A 17,140-nucleotide genomic window follows, 5' to 3' on the forward strand; every position below is an offset into this window, starting at 1 on the left:
CTGGCACATGTGTGTCTACACATATAGACGTGTGCATACACACACAGCTTACCTTCAGTAGAGCCTGGCTTGCCTTCTGCAGTAGTGATGCTGGAGAATATTTTTATGCATGGTGAAAATAATTTTCACCCACTTGCTTGCAACTTTTTTTCTTGGTTGAACAAACACTCTTTTTCATCACAGACATAGGTGCTGCTTCTCCTATGATAGGCCAACCTGACTTCTGCTATTTGTGACCCAAACTAGACATATTTCTGCCTTCTGTAATTCCTTTCCTCCCCCAAACAACTAATGATACAAAAGAACTATCCCCACAAGTCAGCCAGTGAATGCTGGTGACATACAACGAGGCTTAGGCTGACACCTGTACTCAGTAACTATAAAAATAAAAAGTGAGAGATGCAGCAGTAATCAGAAGTGATCTACCACTGTAGGTATAAGAAGGGAGAACATTTGTAACATGCTGTGTGCATGGTCTTAGCCTGCCTCATCTTTGTGACAGGATATGTTAACTATGTTTACTAAAATTGAAATATTGGTTGAAGCACCCATGAAGGTAATGATCAGCAAGGATAATGTTTGGTGTATTACAGCACTTCCTTACAAAAGTTGCCACCGAACTTGCAATAATTGTTTTAAGTCAGAACCACTCAGGTCTGTTAATCAAGGATTTCTATTAAATGAAAAAGGACTATTTAACTTCATCTGGCAGTCAGCCTTTCTATTCTGGTGCCATAAACAGCTTTTTACACTGTTGGCTTTGCAAAGGACTGGGAGAAATCAGTGTTCTCTACGGCAGAATGGATACTTTCATGATGCAGGTTTACAGGGGACAGGGATGCTTCTGTGTGCACTCACTTGGGGTTTTATTGCTTTCTGAAGATACAGAAGAAGAGAATACAACTGGCTTAATCTAAGTTTTATATATGAGCACAATAACATTATGTCAGAGATACTCCAGATGAAGATGATCTTCTTCTCGGACTAGGAAATCTTTATTTAAGTGCAATTGTGCTTGGGAAGGTGTTCACTGTTGCCATTTATCCTTTGATGTATGGTACAGTAAAAATTCTTGAAGATCCAAGCAGTCTCTGAGGCTGTAAATCAAGAATCTTCATCTGCAAAGGTCTAAAATACCTACATTTACAGTCAGAAGAGAAGTAATGTTCTGAAGTTTATGTTAGTTCTAGAGATGCAGTTATTGCTCTAGCATGTTGCCCAAAGATGGATACAAGTTTTATCTGCATTCCTTCACATCATATACACAGATGAGCAGAACATTGAGATGTTAGGTGACAGGTTGTCCTATTTTAACATAAAAAAGCACTTGGTTACATTCTTCTAATTTTGGGAGATCTTCATCATCACATTTATCTTTCCTACTATGAAACAGCATCACTATAACCATTTCTGGCAGTCTGCACTACCCATGTGGTTTACAGTTCTGTTTCACTTTTAGTAGAACCAATGCTTTCTTTGTTGGGAAAGAAAGAGCCAATGAAAATGCAGTTTTTCAACTCTACTTCTGTATTTCAAGAAAAAAAAAAAAGGAGGACAACAGCCACTCTCTAACGCTGTGTAGATGGGGCTGAACCCAAACTCAGCTGGAAATTTTGGTTTGATGAAGCAACAAACAGCTTGAGGAGAAAATCATTACCACCTTCCACATCGAGCTTGGGGGAGCAGTAAGTTCACAAAATGATGTACTATTCAGCATCTTTTGCTTTTTAGAAGCATTTGCATGAAGTTATATGAAGCAGAGAAATCCTACTCAGGAACAATTTCCTAAAATGCAAAAAATTGAACGGAAGTACAACTCAGTAGTGGGATCACCAGAGTTAGTCAGATCTAACTGACTACCGTGGGTTCAAAAGGAAAAGTGCTTTTTTAAAAAAAGTCTGTCTAGCTGTTCACATGCCCTCCATTATTTACCAGGATGATCAGAAAAGTGCATTTGTATGAATCTGCTGACAGGGAAGACACTAAGCACTCTCACTTCCCATCCTGTGCTTGTGTTTGTGGCTGCAATCAGCCCCAGTCTGATACCAGCTCTTTTTTTTTTTTTTTTTTTTCTTCCTCCACGAGTGTATATAAATACTTCGGGCAGCTATTCAAACAATCAGAAACTGCAAGTTGAATTACCTTGAAGTATTCCATGTAAACCTATTTATTATTATTTTTCTCTTTCAGAGAGAGAAAAAAAATGGAGCTCTTATTCTGGTTGTCAGACCAAATCAACCCATAGTGTCAGTTGTCTTTGAAGAGAGACAACTTTTCATCACGGCATTGCAGGCTCTAAAAGCCTTATGTTTAAAGCCTATGGGTTGCTTTGTGAGAGTGCCCAGGTGCAAGGACATTTTTTTGCTGGAGGTTTCATTAACACATGCTTCACATTGAGCTGAACCAGAAAGAAATCTATTTACCTTGAATGTTATCCTTCATATTATGGAGCTGCTGCATGAGCTGCGTAGCACGGTTGTTGGTCTCCATGGTTTCCTTCTGTATCAGTAGGCCTTTGCTGGATGCTTGATTTCCCTATGAATAAACCATGTGAGCAAGATATTAGATTTTTTTTCAGATCCATATGCGTGTGTGGCGATGAGCAGTGTAAACACACATTTTGCTTTCTCCTGATGAGCATGTGAAAGTCCATTTATCATATAAAGTAGCATTTACAGTCTGAAGTGAAGGGCTGTCTTGTTGGTATTTTCAGAATTGCAGAGTGAGAGATTAAAATCTGTCCCATATTTATCCATCATTTGCTGCAATCAAATTGCCATAAATTATGTACAGTTGTAAAACTCCCATCTGCTGAGTCTCCTAGGCATTCAGCAGGGCTGGCTCATTTTGCTGGGTATTGTGTTTCCTGAGTAAACGTATAGACTGAAGAACAAGGTGCAAAGCTCTCCATCATTTTTAGATCACTGTCTCCCTCATGTGAGGTTGCCAGCTATGCAACTTGTAAAATTAAGAAAATGAGTGTCAGGATTCAAAATGCCCCGAAGAGCATAGCCACACTCCTATCCTATATTATGGTGGAGGCTGTACACCACGCTGCATTCTCCTATATAGACACGAGGTGACGTGGTCCCCAAATGGTGATAGTGAGGCACCAGGTGAGGACGTAAGGGAAGTGAACCATGGCACAGTTATCGTGTTTCCTAGCCAGCCATTAACTTTGGGAGTCCTTGGATTTAATTTTCACTGTTATGTCTCATGAAGGAGAAGGAAATATGGCTGCTCTCGACATTTCCTGGACTCAGGGGATGTGTGTGTGTGTGCCTGTGTAAGACCACACCACAAGCTTGCCAGTAGCAAGGTGTTTAGTTTAAAGCCCCTGTTGGGGCTGCAACAGCAAGAATTCCCACTGTAAAATCAGTTTGAGTTTGGGAGATAAGCTGGAAGATTTTAGGCTGTTGCTGTGCTGGCTTCATGCCCGCTTAATTCCACCAGGCTGGGGGTGATGGCCGCGGCCTCCCTCTTGCCATGCAGCCTGTGGTGACACCAGGGTGAGCTGGAAGGCAGTGATGGAGGTGGTCCTGCATGAAGCGTGGGTCTGTGGAAAGGTTTGCTGTTTGTTTCTGTTGACTTGCTTATTTTACATCTTCAAAGGGCATGTGCTGTGCTTTCTATTTGTATTCCTTTATTCCTGTCAGGGTTTCCTACGAATGCTCAGTTGCTTGGCATTGTCACCTTGTGCTTATTTTAAGCAACTTCTCTCTGTTTTTACACACATTTGCCTTTAAATAATACTCTTTCCTCACCGAACATTTTATTAATAAAACTATTAAGTGCATGGGCAATTACTGAGACAGGTTTCCTGATTGCCACAAAATTGACGGGAAGCATAACAGCACAAGTGAGGGGTGCTCTCAGTGACCCTCAAATTCCCGCTGGCAGAGGAAGACTTGTCCTGGAATCTGCCCAGAGCCTGGGAAGGAGAGGTACATGGCTCCCCCAGGGCTCTGCCAAACATTTAGGATCGAGCTTTGTGTGGTTTTACTCTAAGCTCATCCCCAGCAGATTCTGGGAGTTTCAGATCCCATTTATTATTCTCATTCAAACCTCTCTTTCGAACACAGAGTCTGTAATTCTGCAGTGCCCTTTCTGCTAAGCGCTGATTAAAAATACTAACCCCCACATTTTATCTTCCACCTCTCCATACAGTCCTATTTTCTCTTCCTTTGTGTTTCTTTTTCTTGCTCCTGCATCTCAGTTTTAGCCTAAGGTATAAATTTGTCTCCTGAAAGAATTGGTAAGTGAATACAAGGTCTGGCTTTTTGCAATAAGTGTGAAATATACTCTAGTCATACTGCAGCGGTGGTTATCTCTGCTTGGGAATAACATCACATGATGTATCTCACTATATATATATATCTCAGCAACAGAAAACTGGCTAATAATACCTGTTTAAAATACAGGAGAAGAAATTTTTGAACCTTTTTTCTTCTCTTAACATATGTTGGTATTCTTTTAGGGTGCAGTAGAAGTGTTATGTGAGCTGAGAGTAGATAACCTTAATTTTATAGCTTGGCAATTGAATGAGGCTATAACATTTATGATTATAATTGTGTTAAAACATATCTTGAGTGCTGATCAGCTTCCGTCTCAGTGGGTACCTCAAAAGGCTTTTACACTGGCAGCTTCATAGCATATTGTGAAGTGTCTAATCAGGCTAAATGGATTTTTACAAGGACATACGTGTAAAATAAATATAGTACAAGGGCTCCCAAAGTCAGTCCAAATTACTTTAACGTTGGTTACTTTGCTCTGAAATACTAAGGCAGTGTGTCTACCTCAGATCAAATGTTGTGCCTGTGGTGTAGGGACTACGGTGGGAACTTGAGTCCTGAGGGGAGGTGACAAACCTCTGACAACACTCAGCAGACTTTGGCCCTGCTCCTCTCCTTTTCTGAGAAGATGACTTGATGGATCTTTTACACTTTTATTTCTGAGCCTAAGTAAAGCAGAAGGTTTAGAAATAGAAAGCTTTCTCAGCTACCCTTGTTTGGTGAGCCTCATATGCCAGCATGTGAATATGAAAAGCCGCAAAGCTTCTGTGCTGTGGCAGGAGGCTGTGAACAAACCTGGTCTTCAAGAGTTGCTGCCTCTCTCAGGAGATCATTCATTTCATCTGCAGCACCATCAACTTGGATGGTCCAAAGCACAGAGTGGTTCTTTTTTTTGGACATCGCTGCCTGTGTGCGGGGGAAAAGAAGTCAGTGCACCCACAAAACACATTTCTTTAGTGAGGGCAGGAATTGAAATTTACATGAATGGAGTGGAAATTCATATAATGAAATTAAATTAAAAAAGTGAAACGTCACCACTGTTTGTACCTGAAGATGGGTAGCAGTGAGGTTCAGGTCATTCAAGCGTTTCTGAGCTGCAACACCCGTAGAAATGCTCAGTAAAGTTGTTTTGCTTTCATCGATAGCCAGAACTGCTAACTGGATGTCGTCTGTCAAATCCCAAATACATTTATCGCAGCCTGATAAGAAAATAAAAGTGTCATTTTTTTCTTTAAGTGTTTGTGTCAGTTAACAACAAACATCCTGAATTTACTTCTGAGTGCCCTTGCCCCATGGGGTTCCCTCTCTTTGTCATTGATGGGACCTGATGGATACAATTTTTTTTTTTTTCCACTTTCATATACCACTTCCAAAGGTCCCACAACACAGTCACAGTGCTTCCAGCTGAGCAGCACCAGATGGGACTGCTCTGAGGGGCTGTTGAGGCGGCTCTGTAATCAGTAGGGAGAGAGAGATGAGGCATTTCCTGGCTATTCCCTAGAGGCTCCGTGTGTTTGTGTCCCAAAGAACAACAGATGGGGGGTGAAAAAACAAGTTCATTTTGCCAGAAGCCAGAATTCTGTATTTAAAATCTGGTGGTATGAGAAGTAAGGATGTCCAACAGCTGGACTCTTGGATGCATATTTGATTAGGAAGGCAACTTCTTAAAGCACAATTACAACATGTTTGAATTATGCTTGCATAGCACTACATCCTTGTTCTGGCTGAATGCCTCCAGTGCCACCTTCTTTTTAGTGATATTTGTGCCACCAGTAAATGGGAGAGACTTAGATGAGCATGAAACACAGATTCCTACAGGAACTTTTGCTTGGCATCATCTAGTCTGTATTCTTGTTGGCAGAAGCTGCCAAATATTTTCCTTCTGGTTGCATTTTGGGACCCTTTCTTCTTGGGAACAAGTTTAGAAGCCTGTATGTGCTATGCTTTCTGCATTAAACTACAGATGTAATAATACTAGCATTAAATATATATATATATATAAAATCAGTGTTTACCAGTAGTTACAACATAATACATTTGGAAGCTCCCCAGGTTTCCTATAGTTAGACTAAAAGAGAGCTGAAAAGCAACTGACTGATGTGTATATGTCAAATTCTCAACAGTAACAATTTATACTAGATGTACAACTAGAAAAACAGAAGTGATATGCAAGACAGCACAGATAAAGTAGTCATGGCAATTTTTAGGGCTGGAATATTTTTTTTTGCAGTCACTATGTTTCTAAGTCTAGAGAAGTGGCTTTGGTGATACATCTCTACTGCTCCACAGTTGGTACCTAAATATTCAGTCTGTATTGCAGAACGTACTTGTGCACTCATGTGCACTTGAGCATATGTTTAAATACACAGTCAGCAAGACATTGCGCATCTTCATGTGTTTAAGTGCACTGCAGGATCAAGGTATAAGTGCCAAGTCCACTGGAGAGCCAAGCTCTTAAGTTAGTATCTGCAAACATTGAAATACAAGAACAACAGTCACTTTTGGTGTTCTCATAGTATTATTCTTACTAATGGTGGGGCAGTCTGTGCCAGTAGAAACTACAGGACTGTCTGCGAGGCATTCTCCGGTCTGGCTGTCGCACATTCTCCCTCCACAGTTACATTCTGGGGGAAAAAGAAAGGGTCTTAAAATTAATAGTCTTCAAAACATCCAACCCACATTTCCCATCCCAAGACCAATGTAATAATTATACATAGGATTGTGCATGGAAAGTCAAACCAAAATCAAGGGCTTCTCAGGTTGATTTTCCCTTCATTAAACCAGATGAAATATGAGAAAAAAAGCAGAAAGCCTGTGCTGAAGAGACTTGTTCAAAGCTTCCCAGCTGGTCAAAAAAGTAGTTCCAAAACATCACCTTCTAGAGAGGGTGATGTCTGGGAGATGGACTAAGGAAAACAGTACAGCTGAAGTTAATTATTAGTTACATACCTCTCTGCAGGCCTGTGGAATTTCTCAGTGCTGTGTCAGGCTCCCACTAAATTAAGGTTTCCAGCTATGAGGGATTGATAGTGAACTCCAATCCCATCATCAGCTTGAGCATAACAAAAAGTAAATATCTCCTACCACTTACAATGAAGAGTAAGTGAGGTTTTACATTTTTTTAACTTGAGTAAGCTGCATTCCTACTGCCAGCACAAGTGGCTTTTTAAAAAGTATTATTTTTAATCTAAAGTATCTCTCTCAGGATTTAATTGACCTTTTAAAATATATTACTTTAAAGATTAAAATATTCTTGGAACACTTTGATAGAATAACAAAAACTCTAGCAGAACAGAAAAACAGTAGTGACTTATCTGGCATTCATTTTGCTCTTGTGATTCATAGTTTCAGCAGAATCTCATATAACCAAATTGTTTACTGCTATTTTATTGCAGCCCATTCATTGTTCTCTATGAATTGGGCTTGTATTTACATTCTACATTCAACATTCATGGTATTTTCAAGGAAAATGTGTAAGACAGCCTCAAAGTTAAACATGATGTGCTAACATTAGAATATTTCTCTGAAACTGAACCACAGTTAGTGGAACTACTCATTTTTTGTACTAATGTGAGAACAGAATTTGGTTATGAATTTTATGGGGCAATCAAACTTTTGATCTCTCCACAAGTATGAATTGGTGTCTCCCAGCTCCCACATCTACAATGCTTTCATTTGTTAGTTCTTTCATCAAGAAGTGAAAGAAAAGTCTCACCTGTATGACAGGATCTAGTCTAGCCCCCAAAACAGTTGGTAAGATTACGGTTCTAAGATTAAAATTTGGATTAGGTTGCTGCTCAAGAAAATCAAACTGTCTTCTTATTTAACTTGATAATTCTTAGCTTTTCACACAAATGTTTAGAGTGAATTCATTTCAAAAACACTTCTGATAATATTTCATCTATTTGTTTGGGAGGTACCAAACTTTTAATATGGAATTAAGGCTTTGAATGCTGTTGTGGTTTACTGGCGGAGAAAGGTTCTAAATTTACCTTTATTTCTGAGTGACATTTGTAGAAAGCTTGGAAGTGTGGATAAAGGCCAAATGGCTAAGAAATTTATTGAAAAGAGGCTGAAAACTGCTATCTATAGCTACATCCTGTCATTCTATATGGGAGAACTGCTGTTAAATCATCTCTGGTGAGCTGAGTTAGGCAGTGAAGCACATAAACAGGGTTTGCTTTTGCAACCTCAAAATCACAGAGATTGAACTGCAGGCCTGGGTTGGGTGCCCAGATCCAAGCATGAGCTGAGCTTTGAGACACACTGTTCCCTACAGCCATTGTCTTTTTGGCTGGATTGGATACCTGGGATTGGCTTTTTGGGTTGCTGTGTGTGGGCACCATCTCTTCCATTCAGTGTAAATGGAATTTAAGTGTGTGACTTAGTGATGTAAATTAATCCCAGAGACAGGAACAAAACTAGAAGGGACTGCTAGTGTCATAATATGCCCATAAATGAAGACTGCAGCACATAAGACACTTGAGTCCAGAATATCCTTATGGCCTCCATCCTCCATGTCCCCAAACATGCCTTAGCACTTCACAGTCAGCTAGTAAGAAGTCCAGCTGTACAGTGAGTTGCAAGAAGGGTGTAGGTTTGATCCAGACATCACAAATGTCCCAAGGCCTATAGCCCTATACCTCGAACCCAGGTGGACTTCAGATGTTCATGGTGGTTGCATGCTTCGGCTGTGGTGTGTGAGTGGTATGAACAAACACAAAGGTGATGTCTATACCCAAATAGAGCTTAAGGACCCTTTTTTGATACAAGATGTAGGCACTGTTGTGCCCAGGCATTCAGCTGGGATGTTGGGATCTGTACTCTGAGACTTGCTCATGGGCAATGATAGGGGGATAGTGCCAGGGCTGATCCACTGGAGCATCCAAATCCTCCCACCAGGTGGCCAGGAGCACTCCCTGCCTCCCAGGCCCATTCCCAGGTGTTTTATGACTGATTCAGGCATTCCCGGAAGGCAATCCATGCCTCATGCTGTGCCACTCTTTGCTCTGCTCTGTTACACTGAACTACAGACCATACCTGTACAGTTTTTAGCGAATCTGGCATCCCCATAGTACCCCGGAGCACATCGTTCACACTTGAAACCTGTGGTGTTGCGCAGGCAGTTGCGGCACTGGCCGGTCACTTCATCACAGTCTTCAAAAATCAGGTTTGGGTCTGAGTTGCCACTGCAGTCGCATTTTTTACAATTGCTTCCAATTAGCAAAGGGTTCCCATAGTAACCAGGGGCACACCTGAAAGGAAAAGAGAGCCCAGAGACGACTTGCAATGACATTGCCATCTGCGGTAGTGTTTTTTCTCTGACCTTATTTATGTCCCCATGAATTGATGACGGTCAGCAACTACTAAAGGACAGAAGGCAAATTAGAAACTGTATTTCTGCAGAGGCTATTTTGTGCTCTAATCTCAGTCTGTACAGTTATTTATTTTTCACTTCTTGAACACTCCTGGTATCTCAATCACTTCAGTCTGCATTTTTTTTTGTATCCTTAGCAGTGCAATGATTTGTTCCCATTGTTTTAAAATATATGACAGCATGACCTTGGCAGAGATGCAGTCCTAGCGTTTATTTTTGTCTTTTCAGCTTTGGATCTCTCCAGCTATATTATGTTATATAGGAAACTGGGGCAAGAGACTGCCTTTCATGATGTGGAAACTCAGGGGAAGTTCAGACATTATTTTCATTATAATGCAGATACCAGAGCTCTGACCGGAAGGGGGCTGAATAAATACGTTTATGACATGGCATTGGGATGGCATCTGTTTTTTTCAAAATCAAACAGACACCAAGCCAGCCTCCCTTTACATCCCCACTGTGTTTCAGATTTGTTCTATGTTAGCCTGTTGGCTGAGGCCAGAAGAGTAAGAGCCCAGGAAGGGAGGATGCCTCTGGAGGTTTGCAGAGGGAGAAAGGGAGGTGGGTAACAGACACCTCAGGGAAGGCTTGAAATGGGCCCGAATTGCTTTTCATGTTTTGTCCTATTTGAGCAACATTTCTGTTGAATGCTTGCTACATCTTAAAATGGAAGAGATGTTGAAACTGTGGTGATTTTTGAAAGGCTAGACAAACCAGTAATACCTCAAGCTTCTGGGTGAGCAGTGACCCTACACTAAGACAACAGGTAGTAGACTTGGTGTCATCATCAGGGTCTCAGTTAAAGGAGTTTCTGCTGGTAGCAGGGAGCATGCTTATTGCTGCCTGCTCCATGAACTTGTGAAGCAGTGGGACTGGGGGGCTCAGCTGGCAGGATGGGGACAGCCTGTGCCACCCATGGTGTCACTGCGGGAATGTGCATGACCCCGCAGCCTGCACTGCAGAGGCTGGGAACTCATGCCCCAAACTGGGGATGAAGAATGACCACGGGGTAACTAGCTGGCACAGTGATTGCTCTCTGAAGATATCAGAAGGTTGAATGGCTGTCAGTGTGACTTAGGTAAGGAGTACTCTGTGTCATCCTGTTTTATCACCCTGTTGTCCTAGTCTTTTCTCCTGTCCATAAAGCCCTGTTTTCAGGTACTGTTTGTTCTGCTGTTTGTGGGTGGGAGGGTGAGCTCTCAGGCAGTTTGGTGTAATTTTCCCAAGTTTCTGGCTGGGGACCTGGGCTGAGGCCTGTTGTCTCCTAAAATGTGAACATAGACAAATCTGGGTTCTGCTGTGTCTGAGCAATGAAAATGTGGGAGATCTGATAAGAGCTTCCAGTTTTGATCTGTTCCTGCATTTGCTGATTTTTTTTTTTAATAAAGAAAGTAATTTCCTCAGTGCTGCTTTGTTCATGTTCCAGTCCTGAACCCCCACAGTAAAAACACATATAAAATATTAAGCATCCTAATATAAACCATTTGGCTGCCTCAAATACTGCCTTTGCCAATGGCAAAGAGTCTATTTGTCTCTTTGCAGCACTGCCAGAACTTTCGGTGCAGATCTTATCACTTGGGTGACCCAGATGTAAAGAATAAAACATGTGACCTGGAGTTCTCTGCACCCCTCGAAGAATTGTGAATACAATACTGAGTGTAAAGATTGTGATTTAACTGACTTTGATGGAGTCACTCCCTATTTCCCTAGGAGTTTGAGCAAGCAGTGATGGGTGATGCTCCTATATAGTTATGCCAAAAGGCTTACTATAATTTTTGAATATTTCAGACAATGTGGCATAGTCATATTTTCCAAATTTCAAAATGTTTATGAGGTTTAAAAAAGAAAAACTTTCCCCTCTGTTAAAAAAAAATAAAAAAATCTGTTGTACTATTTGATTTATTCTGAACTCTCAAAATCTTGCAGCATTTCTCTTTAACTTTCTGTGCTTAGGCATTTTCCAAAAGCCTGTCTGTTTCACATGTCCACCAACTCACAGAAGCCACTGAGCAGAGCTTGGATGAGACGGGGGCTTTGCTTATTGTTAGCCAGCTTTGGCTTTCAGACAGTGACTAGCAAAGACTGCCTACTATTCCCATCAGGCCCACAGTTTCTTCCCTCTTATAAGGGCAAGGTGATTTTTAAAAAAAAATCTGAAATACGACATTCAGTTCACTTGCCAGAAATGCAGTGGCAGTTCCTACATCCTCACAGATGCATTTGTGGGCCTGGAAGTGAATGCTGCTTTTTATGACCATCTGACTCACTTTTATTAGCCATATCTCCTCATCTGGAGTAGCTGTCTAAAACAAATAGGAACTTTTAGAGTGTGAATAAATGTGTCAACTTCACTTTCCCCTTCCCTTTGCCACTGAGGGCATATCATAGGCTTGGACTGTTGCTGGCCTCTTTTGAATGGTTGGTAGCACGTGGGAAGAACAGGGATGGATGGATGGAAACATATTGCTCCATGTCTGCACTTTATGGTCTGAAAAAGTAGAGGCCTGTGGTAAATGTCTTTTTCCTCTGTTGTATCAATAAGGGGCTCTTTGTTGCTAAGAATATTTCCTCTCCCTTGTGATTTATCAGCATTGTGGAAATACTAAAGCTGCTAAGTTAAACTTTGTTTCATCTTACAGCCATGTTTGCTTCCTGCAATTATTTGTGAGTAAAAAATTAACTTCCTCTTCACTGGCAATGCCAAAAGGACCTTTCTCATCTATTCACTTTGAACACTAAAGCATCATTTGCTCAATTATCTTTTTTAACTTTTGGGCACTAAGAAAACATGGATTTCAGCTGCTACCACCTCAGTGCTTTATTGCTGGAGTCCAGGAGCAACATGATTGTTGGATGTGAACGTGAATGCTAAATGTTGAACTGGGAGGTGTGTTTTCCCAGTTCCTAGCACAGGCTTCCACGATTTCACGACACTGTCTGCTGGCACACATCAAAGAAACCAGCTAGACTTGTGCCAAGTCCCTGGAGTAGCACAAGGAAGCCTCCTAAACAAGCGCCAGGGGAAACGGAGTGGGCTGTCTGCCAGGCAATGCCCACGGAGTGTGTCCCACAGCTCGCTGCCCCTAGGGAGGGCAGGGAGGGATGGAGGGCAGTGGGACGTTGCCTTCCTCTGCCCTGGGGACATGAGCTGCTCTATGGGATGCAGGAAGGGCAGGGGCAATGTCCTCTCTCACCTGGTCCCCCTGTACTGTGACTGCTGCCAGCACCAGCAGCCAGTGGTGGTGGTGCCCAGCAGCAGTGTGAACAACGCAGGGGCTTGCTCTTTGGCGAGGGGACAGGGACAAGCAAGGCATCTCTCATTAGTCTTTGAAATGCTTTATGTCCTGACTGACACAAACGGGAGCAGGACCAGCAATCTAGCAGGAGGGAAGTGCCCTTTGTCACTGCTTGCCACTTACCCCAGCGGTTTGTCAAGGACTTAACCCAGTGACCAGGGCAGGCCGATTTCTTTCTGTAGCTTTTCCTAACCCATCTACGCAGCTTTGCCTTCCTTGAGACAGCTGCAGTGTGTAAGGCTGAGTAGTGGCTGTTAGAAAAGAAAGCTGCTGCCATTCTCTGCTGCTGCAATGAATATGCTGCTCATTTCATATAATCTGATTTGCTTGTAGTTTAGGATGACATTTTAATAACTATTAGGAAACCTCACTGACCTTTTAATTGTCTGTGTTATCCTTTGTGCATACATCTGACATTTCTTAAGAACAAGAGCACACAACCACAGGCCTGGAAAGAAGGCTTTTTTTTTTTTTTCTTTCTTTCCATTTTTGTGCCATCTGTCAAGAGGGCTTTCACTATTGCTGTCATTGTGCTAGTGCTGTGGAGGTAATATGCTGACATTTTTACACCCTCTATAAACGCAAAAGTCTTCACTTTTTTTTTTCTTTTTTTTTTTTTTTCTTTTTTCCATTTTACCTTTTTCACATTGATTTCTCTTTGCATCAGGAGCAAATACCCTTTTTCCATTCTCTAGAAAAGTATTGTCTGAATTCAGACCTTGCCCATTATTGACAGTGGATTGAATTTTTAAATACTTCAGGGGCTTTAAGGAAAAACAAAATGAGGTGTTGAGAAATTCAGTATCTGAGCCATCCTATATCCCTCATTCTTTGTGTTAGAGCACTTTTAATTTATTGGATGCTCAAAGAGAATTTTTGAATTATAATCACGTTTCTTCACTGAAACACTGTCCATGTGTGTCCATGGTGAGTAAGATAGGCCTTTATGAGACAGGAGAGTAAGCTATATTTCTGCTGCATAGCTCCATTTATTTGTGTACTTTGTAATTTAGAAGATATTTACTGGAAATTGCTTGTGGGCATAAGGAAAAGTTGAAAAGCAGCACTGACCTGTGGTTGTTTGCTTTAATTATGTCTGTGAAGTACATTTACAATTTAACCAAGAAGGAATCTGCTCATTAAGAATTTGAGCAGATAAGGTATTTTCTCCTTTGCTTTTGAAGCATTTAATTGGCAGAAGCCTGATATCTTTTCAGAGCAGGGAATTGCAAGAGGCATCTCTGTGGTGGCAATTTTTCACTTCAGCTGCTGTTTCTGATTTGTATTTTGATTTGTAAGTTGTATTCCTTTTACAAAGGTCACCACATAAGGGTATACAAAGTGCAAGAGCTGGATCAAAATACATCAGATGTAGAAGTCTGTCCTACCCTGACATGTCTCTGCAGCAAATCCTTACAGATTTTATTATGAACTGAATGAAATCCTTTGACAAACATGATTCAGTCAAATGAATACATATCCACAACATTTCTCCCCAGTGTGCAAAGATTCCTTTGAAGGCTCCTGGACTTTGGCATTTTGACCAGTAAGTCATCCTGTTAGTTTCTTACCTTTCACAGTTGGGTCCTGCATAGTTTTCCTTACAGACACAGCGCACACTTCCATTTTTTCGGTAACAGGAGTCTGCAAAGCTGGAATTTCATTAGAATACATCATTAGAATTGCAGGCAATGGCAAACACTTGGGAGTTTATCTTTGTAAATGATGGACATTTGCTGTCAGCGCAAACTCTGGCTCTTGGTTCCTCACTGCTAAATATTTTTTCACAGGTATCCTTAAGCTTCATATGTGATGCACACTATACCCCTTGTCTAGTCTTTTTAATTAGTATAGGAAGCACTAATTAGTGTATAACACTATGGAGCTATATAATCCCCAGATACATGTACATTTCTGTATTGCAGTGTAGATCGGAGATACCTTCAGGTTTTGTTTCACGTGTTTTAGACCAGGGACTTGGATAAATATGTATGTCATGCAGACCTAATTGCTTCCTCTCCTGTACTTTAAGGGACATAAGATTGCTTTTAAAAGACACTGCAGAGAGCCCTTCGGGAATTTAGACTCTGGAATGGGTACAGTAGTTTCCTGTGCAAATCCCACAATTTTCCTTAAATCTGATCTGGAAGTAGCAAGTGGTGAAAACTGAACTAATTGGTGCTGTCCTCATTTACGATAACTGAGGATGCTCTACGGTCTCTCTGAGAAAGCTGGAAAGACCCCGGGGCCTCTTGTGAGACCAACTTGCCACTTAGTGATACTGATTGCAGTAATGCCATGTGCTGTAATTTACATTGGCATGATTCTAAACCATCGACTCCTTGCTTTCTGGTGTTTTCAGGATTTAACAACTGTATAACAAAATAGGAGACAGGAGAGAGCAGCACCCAAATTTGGAAAGTGCAAATTCCATACACTTCAAATACAGCGATATACATGATTTAAATACATCTGCTGTTAGAAGACATACATCCTAGAGGTGTTTCCAGTTAGATTGCAATCTGTGTGAGCAAATTCCTGCCAGCACTGGAAAGCAACTGGCACGCTGAGAGGCAGCAGTTGTCAGCTGCAGGCCCATGATTTCTAAAATGGAGGCCCTGAGTCGCTGCTAACCTCATCCTGAGTGGTACCAGCTCTGGTTTCTAAAAGGCAGCGTGCCCCTTGAGAACTGACAGCATCAAGACTGTAAGTCTGCATCCTCCTCTCTGTCTCCTGTTCCAGTATGATGCTGAGCTGTGCTGGGCAGCTGTAGCAGTTTGCATCCCTTTTGCACAGGATTTCAAAAGACTCAGAGCAATGGGGAAAGAGCATGATCTACACACTGCTTGCTCCAGGAAAGAGCTGCATTGAAAGGTGACAGGAATTCCTGCAAGATTTCATTTTCCATCAGCATTTCTCAGCTACTGGGACATCCAGGGTCAAATAAAACTGCATCTGGGTCTGTGTTGTCTCAAAACGTTTCATATAACCAGAGAGAACACAAAATGAGATCCTTCTCACAGAATTCACAAATTGACTTCAGTAAAGCTTTTATGAGAACATGTCAAGAAAATCATGAGAGTTTGGCAGCCTTCCTCTTTTTTTACAAAGCCTAATTCCTTCACGTAGTTGTACAAACCGCATTGTGGATTTAAGTTATGAAACAAGACTGAAGCCTTCCTGAGATTTTGTATTTTTTGTGACCTCTTAGGGGAAGAAAAGTTCATAAAATTCCCAAAGGTTTAAAAAGAAGTAACATCTGCTGGACTGTGAAGCAATGTCCATTCCCTTTTTTTTATTCCAAAGGGATGACATTACACTTCATGTGGTTTACTCCAAAAGTTCCCTGGACAGTAGACATGAAGATGGTCTGGCCAGAAAATCTGATGACACGCAGATGAATCCCAAGAACAAATATGTATCTGATGAGTCTGTCAGTTTACACATTTGGTCACTTCGTCTAACTATTATGGATTCACTGGCTATTTCCAAAGTGAAGCAGAGTTCAAAAAAATAACCTTTGCGTGTTCTTTATTTAAGGCTTTTAATGCTTCTCTGCTTTCTGCTAGAGTTACTGTTTTGCCTTACCATACATGGAGTAGGACTAGTGGAGGAAAAATACAAGAATAAGAAAGAATGGTTGTTCTTTGAATTTAGTTATGCAAGGCTGAATGTTGCTCAGTCTTTAATATTTGCCTGTGTTCCAGACCCAGCTGAAGGCTATTGCTGTTGTCAGGTCTCTGTCATGCAAAAAGCTGTACAGGAAATTTCTGCATGTTATTTAAATACAGGCATAAGGCAAATTGGGGTAGGACACTACTTTAGATGTTGCCTTCAGGACTCGATTCCAAGGAAAACCCTGAAAAACTGAAGTGGATTTTTACTGAGATAATTTAAAAGGCGTGGCATGCAGATGTTGAAGCATCTTCATGAAGACTCCTGGCAAGTTTTGTTCTCCCTTCCTTATCGCACACTGCAGGCCTTTTGGGTTCGGGGCTTCCTTATCTCTAGGAGCCCCTTATCTGTAGGGCTGCTTGTGGCTGGGGGCACTGCCACAAAGCCCAGCGGTCTGTGGGCTCAGGCAGGGTCTGGGCTCAGGCATAAGTGACCATGCTCTGCCAAGTGGCACTGCAGGGAGGAAGGCCTGGAGGTGTGCCTGAGCCACCCTGCTGTGT

At 41.5% G+C, this 17,140-nt stretch overlaps 1 protein-coding gene across 2 annotated transcripts in view; it reads right to left on the bottom strand.

Annotated features, from left to right (window-relative positions):
- The window catches only part of LAMA4 (laminin subunit alpha 4), a 97,899-nt gene that overhangs the window by 45,807 nt on the left and 34,952 nt on the right, over positions 1–17,140 (bottom strand). For both annotated transcript variants that reach the window (XM_040552536.1, XM_040552537.1), the window contains exons 4-9: positions 14,537–14,617; positions 9,333–9,547; positions 6,821–6,916; positions 5,340–5,491; positions 5,088–5,198; positions 2,424–2,535 (exon numbers count right to left, since the gene is read on the bottom strand). In XM_040552536.1, coding sequence (XP_040408470.1) covers positions 2,424–2,535; positions 5,088–5,198; positions 5,340–5,491; positions 6,821–6,916; positions 9,333–9,547; positions 14,537–14,617 — 767 coding nt within the window. The remainder of the gene's footprint in view (positions 1–2,423; positions 2,536–5,087; positions 5,199–5,339; positions 5,492–6,820; positions 6,917–9,332; positions 9,548–14,536; positions 14,618–17,140) is intronic.

This window comes from Cygnus olor, chromosome 3, assembly GCF_009769625.2.
Source record: "Cygnus olor isolate bCygOlo1 chromosome 3, bCygOlo1.pri.v2, whole genome shotgun sequence".
Classification (NCBI taxonomy): domain Eukaryota; kingdom Metazoa; phylum Chordata; class Aves; order Anseriformes; family Anatidae; genus Cygnus; species Cygnus olor.